Raw genomic sequence first — 11,155 nt, 5'->3', positions numbered from 1 at the left:
TATATTAGAGTGCTAAAATAATTTATAACCGCAAATTTTAGATATGAAAATAAATAACCGGTTCCTTTAGTACTATCTAATTTTAAAAAATACTTACAATGAAAACCACTTTTTAAATTGTTACATATAAGTAATTAAAAAAAAAAAAGTATTAATGTTATACCTGCTAATACTGACCAATAGCCAATATTATTTGTTACTAACACTAACTTTAAAATAAGTTAAAATTTATATAGTGCATCATCATTTCAGGATTTACCTTGCGCTTTGGAGGAAGATTGGAAGGAAAAATTGTTCAGTGCCTTCGAAGAACAATTTCCCCATCAAGTGTTAAGGGATCACTTGAATAATGTTCAGAGCTGCTTATCATTTATTCCAGAACTGATTTTGAAAATATCAAATTTCAACCAAACTTTTATTCTTCACAAATATTTACAGAGATTAGTTGGATCAATGTAAGACCTTTTTCATGCTTTAGTCCCCAATTATTTAGAAAGAAATTGATGAGTTTTGAATTATAAATAATTTTTTGTTAAGAACCCTTATAAAAAAAAAAAAATGTTCTGTACTAGAAATCTGATACCCTTAATTATAATGTTTTTCTTTACCAATTTAAATATCAAATAAAAATAATTAAAACTACAATTGAACAAGTTATGTCTATTACAAATTTACTTAATGTAAACTTAAAATTGGAATTAAGATATTTACATACATAAAAATTAACTTTTGAAACAAAAATAAGATTGTATTAATTTAATTTTAAATGGGAATAGGCGTCATTAAATCTTTTTTTAAAAATTTATTCTACAGAAATTTAAAAGTTATTTATATTTTATACAGGTCTGTTTGACACTTGATTTTGGACTTATTCCTTGTTATATTCTTTCTTGATTATTGGTGTTAATCAAAATATGATGTTTTCCAGTTATAAAACTATATGATTTAAATATTTTGTTTTTTTATTGTAATATTATTTGTTTTTTCACTAGTAAAACATCTTAGGCTACGTCACAGTTAGGTAGACATAAAAATGAACTCCACTTATACATGACTCAAAAAAACTGGGCTTAACACTAATTGTACCTGTTCATTACTTAAGCAATACTGGGCTACTTTATCCAAATATCTTGGGTTCATATATTTTCTGACCAAGAAAGCAATCGTCTCTTTACAATGTGTTATTTATTTGGTCGAAAATAAAATTCCAAAAAAACTAAGATTTCTTTCTATTTTTTTTTATTCTCCAACTTATTTATTTTCAATACTTATATTTCTAGTTTATGATGTAATTTTTGTTTTATCAAAATTCAAGACCTAAAATTTTTCAAATGAAAAAATAATACAGTTGTACTAAAACATGTAACTTATTTGTTCATGTCTGCATTGCATTTTCACTTCACTAACTTGAAAATTGTTATATATATATATGATAATAACTAGTATTACTATTGTTTGAAATTTCAATAATTTTTTTATCTGGATCAGCTTTTGAAGTGATATCTTTTTTTTCCCTCATGATTTCATGATTTAAATTTTCTGTACAAGAAGAACTTGTATAGTTATTTCAGGGCACATCATTTACGGTGAACAAGTTTCGGTTTTTTTGATCTCTTATACTTTATAGTTCAAAATTGAGAATATTTACCCTGTGAGAGCTGATTGAATGCTAAGGGAAATGATTTGTTTGAGGAGAAATCTTATTGACTTTAAGGAGGCAGTGTGATTAGAGAGAGGAATGGATTGGTTGGAGTAATTTATATTACTGGTTAAAATATTAATAATATACATTCCTTTGTTTTAATTACTACATGTTATTCTAGATATTTATTTTCAGGGAGTATGATAAAACATGCTTTGGAACAGCACTGTTGAAGTCGCTATCAAATGTTGAATCTCCATGTAAATATGCCTTAGCTGAAGATATTATCTCTTCAAATTCTATACCAATCAAAGTAAATAAAAACTTTTTTAACCATTAAATATTATGAAAATGATAATGTAAAGAATATCTAGGTTACTTTTACTTTTCCAACCATCTAGAAATGAAAAAAAAAAAATTGAAATTAAAAAAACAAATGAAAAGAAAGGGAAAACCTACCTGGTAAAAGTGCTGCTTTATTCTATTTATAAAAGAAGATAAATGTGTATTAGAAATAAATCAATAAAATTAACCATTTGACTTTATATTTCCACAAAACAAAATTTTTTAACAAAAAAAATATTCATACATGCATGCAATATATTTGTATATATTTCGTATAACATTTTACATAGGTGTGTGTGTGTGTGTGTGTGTGTGTGTGTGTGTGTGTGTGTGTGTATATATATATTTTTATACCACGGTATATACACACACACACACACCTATGGTTATGTTTTTATTTATTCTCTTACCCTTCTTGTAATTTATAAGCTCTGCATACAAAAGAGACTTTTTGTAAACAGAGTGACTAACTCAAATTTCAATATTTTCAGAAAATTGCTTTCAATAATAATTTTTGCTGTAAAATGTTTACATTTTATTTGGAAAAGTTTTGCAGTAGTATTACAGTTTGCTAATATTTACATTTTGCTCTTAACCGTTTATTCCATGCTAGATTGTCATAGAATCAATACTGAAAATACAAAGACTGAGTTTATGGAGTTAGTCATTCTGTCAACTGAAAGACTCATTTATAAATTTAATCATTAAATATGAAACTTGTAATGTGAAGAATATTTTGTTTATTAAGGACATCTAATTTATACATTTAAAATAAACTTTTCCAATCATCTAAAAATCATTTGTCAGTAATTAGAAGAAGAATATTGTCGGGATAGAATGGAATTTCAAATTTCCTATGGTTATTTGAGGCAAGGAATTCGGATTGAGTCCTTAATCTTCTGTACTGTCAGGATATTTAGTCTAATTTCCTCCATTAGAAGGTCATATATTCTTATATTGGTTAGTGATTGTAATATATTCACAATATGAAGAAGATGGTCAAGGTGCGGTTCAAAAAAGAACAAAATAGTTTTGAACTACTTATTATCTGACGTTTCACCCCACTTTGTAGGGCTTCATCAGGGCTGTTTAGCCTATTCTCTTGAACAGCCCTGATGAAGCCCTACAAAGTGGGGTGAAACGTGGGATAATAAATAGTTGAAAAATATTTTGTTCTTTTTTGAACCGCAACCCTGACCATCTTCTTCATATTTTAAATTATACGGTCAACTATTTAGATATAGTAATATATTCATGTTATTTGTATGTATAGTTATGTTAAGGAGCGTATCTAATGGGTTCCTTAAGACATATCTTTGGTACCTCAAAGAGTATCATATACCTGCTGTCTCTTCCTGGTTATTGGAACACCAAGATCTAAATTTATTATTTGTTTATGAGTTCTTTCATAACCCTATATTCTAAACAAAGCACAGCCTACTTTTTCGTCATCTTTACTGCCATTAGTATGTATGATTGTAGTTTCATTGTTACTGATCATCGTTTCTAGTTGCAAACATGCATAAATTGCACAGCCAATTTTTAAAATTTGTTAGTTTTATTTTGTAGATTGTTGGTTCTGTATCTTTCATACTCATTTTTTTGATTTTTTAAATGAAAGTGTATATGAAGAAGGAAATTGTCCGGGTGGTAATCAGGAAAACAATGATTAAAAATAGTGTTCACTGTTTATCAATAGTCAATGTTTCAACCCAAATTGTAGGATTTCATTTAGGCTAGATAAAGGGATGAATATTTTAATCTTGCAATTTTTACTCCTATATGCAGACTTGTCTATTATTAATAGAATACATCTTATATTCCTTACCCCACTTGTTAAAATTTAATTTTTGGATTCCTCTTTATTATTGCGTGATAGCTTAGATTGATATGAGGAAATAAGGAGTGAATAAGTGTATTTTTTGTTAAATATTTCAGTTGGTCTTTTATCCATCATTGATAGTCCTGCAACATGGGGTGGAACATTGGCTCAATTAAAATAGTTTATCACTATTTGAGTTTTATTTGACCGCACCCATACCAACTTACATTTATTTATTTCACATTGTCAATCAGCACTCTTCCAGCAAGTATGTTTACTTTGTAGTACAAAAAATTAATGTATTAACATAATCTATGAAAAGTTTTTTCATGTTTAGGAAAACCTTACAATACTTTCTGATCAACCCTATATTAATATTTTTTTTTGGATTAAAACTGTTCATAAGACATTCATATTTATACAGACTTGCTTAAATCAGTATATTTAATTTTCAGGACATTTATGATATGATAAATAGTGACGAAACCTTCAGTGATAAGTTATTTGTAAGTTGGTTGTGCTTTTATTATGATTCCTCTGATATCCATTCAATTGGCCGAAGTTTAATTGATAATGAGGTATGTATTCTGATGTTATTCTATTATAAATTATTTTTATGAAGGAAACTTTTATGTAAATTATAGGAATAAATTTGGTTTCCTTAATGTAAAAAGAAAAAAATTAAAAGGACACAATCATACCTTAAAGGATATTCATAATTTAGATTATCTTAACTAGTTTAGTTCTTATTTAATTTTTTCATGTTTGTGGTTGTTTACATACTTACAAAAAATGAATATTTTGAAAATGGTTTATAGTGAAATAAAACATGCATGTACTAATACTCTAATGATTGATGATTTTCGATTAACTACAATCACTATGTCATAATGTTTAAAACATTCATGTTTGCTTTTATCTTCTTACTAGATTTGGTATTTAGATGGAAAGAATGTGTAGTTTTTGTTTTTCAGTTGGTGCAATAGGCAATGAAGTTGTTTGTTTTTGTAATCATGTATTTTTTTTTCTGGATAATATCTTGTTAGCAAAGTCGTGTTAAGGTGGGAACAAAGGAGGCCCCTGCCTCAGGTGCCAAATTCTTTCGGGCGTAATAATCCTATTTTGTGTATTATTTTTGTTGTTGTGTGTGTTTTTTATTTGGAGAGTTATGTCATACACCTAAGGGTTGATCCAGATTGTGGATTCCTTAGCTGAAAAAAATTATGTTTTCGCCCCAGCCAAGGTTTTCTCTTTTCACAGCTCTGCTTATTGGAACAAAGATAACTTGAAAAATTGGCATAGCTTAATTTCCTTGTTAAATTACTACAGTGCCTGAGTACTCACTATCATAGGTCCTTGGCACCTCTTCAGTGGAACTCTTCTCACTGATATATTTACCCTCAGTCATGCTACTGACTTATTGGTTGTGCTTCATGGTTTAGTTTCAAAGTCTTATTAAATAGGCTGTCAAGGACCTATATGTCTTTCTCATGAGACTGACTACTCATAGACCAAACCTTCAAGTCACCTTAATATTTTTAAAAATTATATCATGATAGCATGTGATAATAACTCCTTGTTTGGACAATGTGAGTAGCCTCCAATAGGCAGATGGGCTTTACTTATCTAGTCTATTAGAATAGAAATGCAGATCTCTGGCCAGATGGTAAAGTGCTCACTCATCTAACTAGTAATTGGGAACTTAATTTTGTTTAACTGAAAATATCTATTACATACCTGTGCTTGACCTCTTAATCCTGATCCCCCACTTCTCACAGAATGCCAGAATTTAATTGAAACTTTTTCTATTTTAATTTAAACCTTTTCTATTTCATGTGTGACCTTTTCCAATTTAATTATAACTTTTTCCACTTCCAACATAACTTTTTTTATTTTATGTGTAAAAAAACTTGAGTTGATTCAGTTCATCAAAATTACATTTTCTTTCTTTTATGATTTAACTATAATTTAGTTAATTTCAATAATGAATTTTAAAATATTTTTGGCTTATTCATCCTATACTTTTTTTTGTATTTATTGGAGAATCTATTTTTAAAAAAAAGAATGATAATAAGGGTTACTGTTATTTATTAATTTTCAAATGTTTAATAGTATAATCATAACTTTTAACTGAGGGAAGAATGAATTTTATTGATTTCGTAATCATCCATCAGGATCTTTTTAAGGACAATATTTCCTTTTTTTTCAGTTGGTATGACAATATCCATTACTGGGCATGGGTCTCTTCAAGCAGTTTCCACCAGTTTAATTGGTGAAGTGCAGCATCCTACAATTCTAAGCATCGATCAGGGTCATGGAATATTCACTAACATTATCCAAATTTACTATCAGAAATTTGAATTCTCATGCACATTTTGGTTTATTGTTAATGTTGGGCTTTTCTTTGATTGAGAGATTATTTTTAGGTTTTTGGAACTCTGGATTTATCATTGGATTGGATTTTCAATTGACTTTGTGCATATCGATTTGTTGTTGCTTTTAAAGTTTTCTTAGATATAGAGATGGTTTATTAGGTTTTCAAGAGTCCCTTTTCTATTATTTTAATTGAATTTTTGATTGTATATACGTATTTTGATTTAATATTACTTTTGGAGTTTTCTATGCTATGGAAATAGTTTATTAGGATAATTAAAGGGTCCTGATTATGTTTTTTCAATTTTTTTTTATCAGACTTACCCATCCTATTATTTCTTGTTACTTATGGAGGTTTTTTCGATATAGGTATCATTTATTAGTATTGTGATGGTCTTGATTCTGTTTTTTTGGAACAAATTTATGATCGCATGCCTATTTTGAATTATCATTAGTTCCCATTTGGTTTGTTATAGATATCGTTTATGAGGTTTCTTCAGACGGTACTTCCAAATGTAATATTGGATTTTTGATGACTTGTGTGTGGCTATTTCTTTCTGTGTGGACCTTGTTTATTAGGATTTGAAAGACACTATTTTCAATTTTATTATTAGATATTTATACTAGTTGAAATTAGCACTTAATGATTATTTTACATTATTATTTTTAAATGAGCCATTGGATCATAAAACATGGTAACTGAAATTTTTTACGTGCTGATTTCATAAATTGTTAAAAGAATCTTTAGGAATTTTTTTTTTTTTAAAGAATAATATTGATATTAAGTTATGGTTAGTGACTCCTATTCAAATATAAACAATTTTAATTAACAAACATTTCAATATTATAATAGTTTTTATTTTGTCTGTTACAATGTTTTACTACTAAAGGCCTGAAATAATAAAATATAATTTTTATGAATTAATTCAAGTCTGGTTGGATTTCAATTGAAATTGAAAAAGTTATATTTGAATTGAAAAAAATTAAAATTAGATACATATGAAATGAAAAAGGTTTCAATTGAAATGGGAAAGGTTATACTTGACTTGAAAAAGGTTTTAATCAGGCTGGGCATTTTGTCCACTAAACCTGAGCATTTTGCCCACTGGACAAAATGGATACAATGGGACAAAATGAACGGCATTATTAGTGTAAAATAATTTTGTAAATAATGAATGACCATGAGAATTGTTGGTGACTTATATGAGAAATGCAGAGGTATGAATATACTTCACAATTCATAATATGATTAAAGGATAATTGAACGGTTATCGCGTACCTCAAAATCTGGGAACCATTCACTGGAAGAGTTAGTTAGATTGTGTGAAAATATCCATTCTTAATCAAGGATTTTATTGTAAAATAGCTGAGGATCATGAAGAGGGTATTGATGCTAATATAGGTAGAATAATTCAGAATATTCATTTGATAATGGAAACAAACACCTTATAAAACAACTTAACTGATATCTCTTGATAGACTGCAGAGTGGTACAACCATTGACTGTTTTCATGAATATATTGCATTAAAAAAAGATATGCCTATGAAGTAATATTTTGGAGCTCTACACCAAATATGTAAAAAGGGGATCTATAGGCTCTCATATAAAAGGATATTAAATATGTGGATATAGATTTGTATCCTGAATATGAAGAAATTAGCTGAGACTGGATTTGATATAAGGTGGATCCCAGTTTTTTTTACCACAAATTGTTCAATTTTCTTTAAAAATCAAATTCCCAGACACCTTTTTTGAAATAGAAATAATTGATAAATTATCCCCTGCATAGCATATGTAGCAAGAAATATAAAAATTGATAGCAAATTATCTGAATTTGCTTTTCATTTATTCAGGTGTGTTCATCAGTAAGCATCAAAAGAATTTGCTCAAGCTATAGTTATATACAGAATAATGTATGAAATCGGGTGGGACTGGACTGAGCCTCAAAACTCATTGTTGTGAGTCACATGCCAAATCTTAAAATAAAGGAGAAAGAAGAAACTGAAGATAATTGTGAATAATGTCAGAGCAAAAGAATTGTGTTGTGCTACCTTTTTATTTATTCAGTTATTTCCGTTATATTCTGTTCTGTAAATGTTGACAGTTAATTGAAATTGACTGGGCAACAAACTCTTGAGAAAACTAACACTAAAACACTGATAATTTACTTTTTTTTTGTTTTTAATGGAGAAAAAAAAATCAAAACATTAGGTTTTTGATTTTGTCCAGACAGTTATTATTATTTTTTTTTTTTTGTTCAGGATGGATGAAATCGTACATTTTGTCCATAGTCGAAATCAAACCCACCCTGGTTTCAATTGACTGGTAAATGCTGTTTATAAAAATATATTCCTTCCAAATTGAAATTACAATCATAAAAGGGAGGGGTAAATTGATAATGCTTTATTTTTTATCATCCATGACCACCTTAGCTTTTGACAAATATGGTTTACAAAATTTTGATTAAGTGAAATATTTTTTTAACTATAAGTTCGTGGTCTCATGAAAAAGAAAATTGAATCTTTAGGAGTATTGGCTTACTCTGGAAACTTTGATTCTTTTTTTTAATGGTGGAAAACAGATAACTCTTTCACCATCAAATATTATTTGATAATTGTTTAATTTAATTTGTCTGTTTTAGGATGATCAAATAGAAGATAAATTATTGTCACTTCCTCCAATTGTTATTGCCAAAATGGTTCCTTTTATTCTAGGAACAGATGTTTTTCAAAGATTAATTATGAAATATTATGATAAAGTACCAGATGAAATAGTGAAATGTTGTGTAAGAGCTTTAGAAGAAAAGTGTATGGCATTTGAAGCATCCACTTTGTCTCTACGATTTAATCAAACTCCTAAGGGCTTAGTAAGTTTTGCTACTGCATGTAGTTATTCTTCATTTTCATCGTGAAATATCATGGATCTTTCAAAAACAATATAATTTTTGAAATTTATTGATTATTTTTTAGTATTTATCTTGTTATAATTTTAATATTTATGTACTGACTATATGTAGAGGAGACTGTTGTACCAAAATTATAATTTACTCTAATATTTCTTTAAGCCATTTATTAAGATATTATGAAATGAGTCTCATCTAAACGCACCATTGTTCCTACACTCTTTAATGTTTCGAATTGAAATGACAAAAAGGACTGAGGCATATGAAGGGGCTTATGAAGTATTCAAAGTAAAACATGATTAGGGAAGGAGGAGATTTTTTTTAATCATCTGAAGGGAAAGAGACAAAAATGTTTACATTTCATTGGAGATTAAATAATCCAATTCAAATGAGTATTTTATTTTACTTTTCTGAATAAATAGCTTACAATATACTACCTACAAGATTAAAAATGAATAATTCCTTTAATTTGATGTTGGTTCCATGGCTTAAGATTTTATTGATTGAAAATAGAATTAGTTAAGTATTTAGATGTGGCTTGTAAGTATTTACATCAAAATATTAAATGATATAATATGATATTCTTAAATTTCAACATTTTGTTCTCTGAGAAGAGTTAATTTATTTTTGGTGATGAAAATTGGACTGTCCACATCTGTTATAGAGGTGTTTGTTGTGAAGGGGTTGAAATTCTAATAGTAGGGGTATTCATGATCTTTGGTTTAACATGTTAAAGCGTGTTAAATGGAAAAACTCATGTTAAATCGAAAAAAATTGCCTTCTTTTACCGTGGTAAAACGAAATAACATTTAACATGGCTGAGAGTCTGTTACTTGGTCTGTTAAATGGAGAATGACGTCACACAATAGACCAGTTGAGATCGCCGCCATTTTTGTTGTGACACCTCAGTTCTTTCGTGTGTTTGTGGTATTCATATCCCTGTTATTAAACCAGAATGGATAATTTTAATGATACATTTGAGAAAAAAAAACAATGTAATTTCATTCTACTATCTGAAAATTTGTAAACGCTCGCCACATAAAAATCTCACTATATGAACCATGTAATTATTCTTAGGGGACATATGTCCCAGAATAAAGTTATTTTTTCATTTCATTTCATAAGCTTAACTTTCTCACAAATTCCACTTTTCACTCACTCTAGGCATGTTGTAATTAATTACTTAAATCAAAACTGAAGTAAACAATAATATGAGGGTCTGGAAGGAAGGTTATAAACATAAAGGCTTATACAACAAGTTGCTGAGAAAATCCGCTAGGGGGTCTTATGCATTTAACGTTTAACATGACTTCAAATAGGGCTGCTCACAATCTTATAGTTATAACATTTAACATGGTAAAACATTTAACATTGAACACAACATCATGAATACCCCTAGTTAAGACCAGGTGTCCATTGGGGATAGGTGTTTGTTTGGTGAGGTTTTACTTTCTATGTATTAAAACAAAATGTTTCTACAAAACTTTATTTTTTGTTGTTTCATTATAAACAGAAATAAGATTGTATTAAAGTGTAATGTAATTTTTATTTGTACATTTGTATAGGGAGCTAAAATGCAAAATTTGTGTCTTAAAATTAATAAGCAATTGAAAAAATTAGGCATTTTAATTAAATTTTACTAAAAATTAGTGAATATTTTTACATTAAAGCTAGAAAAATTCCATAATGTACTGCTAAAAACCTTTTTTGTTGGAGAACATTGTAATAAATAACATTGTATGAAAACTGTGTTTTTAAGCATTATTTTCAACCTTTGCATGATACCTCTTGGTTTAAATAGTATTGCTTTTTTATGTACTTATTTCAATTTTTTTTTTAAATGACAAATAATTATTACTAGTAGTATTTAAATTGATATAATTAATATATATGTATATATAGTTGACCATAAAAATTGATATATAGGAAGATGGTCAGGGTTGCGGTCAATAGTGAAACAAAAATAGTTTACAATTATTTATTTTCCAACGTTTCGCCCCACTTTGCAGGGCTTCATCAGGGCTAAAAAGATACAAAATGAAACTATGTTAAGATAAAATGATAGAAATA

The 11,155-nt window shown here is 28.1% G+C and overlaps 1 protein-coding gene across 1 annotated transcript in view; it reads left to right on the top strand.

Annotated features, from left to right (window-relative positions):
• Window positions 1-10,834, top strand: part of LOC106689772 (NBAS subunit of NRZ tethering complex) — a gene marked incomplete in the record, with an annotated part of 85,874 nt that extends 75,040 nt beyond the window's left edge. Inside the window, 4 exon segments of the mRNA XM_067052377.1 lie at window positions 253-455; window positions 1,838-1,955; window positions 4,265-4,387; window positions 8,825-10,834. Of these exon segments, the coding sequence (XP_066908478.1) occupies window positions 253-455; window positions 1,838-1,955; window positions 4,265-4,387; window positions 8,825-9,094 (714 nt within the window).
• Window positions 10,835-11,155: the final 321 nt, after the last annotated feature.

The sequence above is a fragment of the Halyomorpha halys genome, unplaced genomic scaffold, assembly GCF_000696795.3.
Source record: "Halyomorpha halys isolate HHAL.00 unplaced genomic scaffold, Hhal_1.1 Scaffold1463.1, whole genome shotgun sequence".
NCBI lineage: Eukaryota > Metazoa > Arthropoda > Insecta > Hemiptera > Pentatomidae > Halyomorpha > Halyomorpha halys.
The sequence above is the reverse complement of the archived record's forward strand: the minus strand, read 5'-3'. Positions and strand labels throughout refer to the sequence as shown.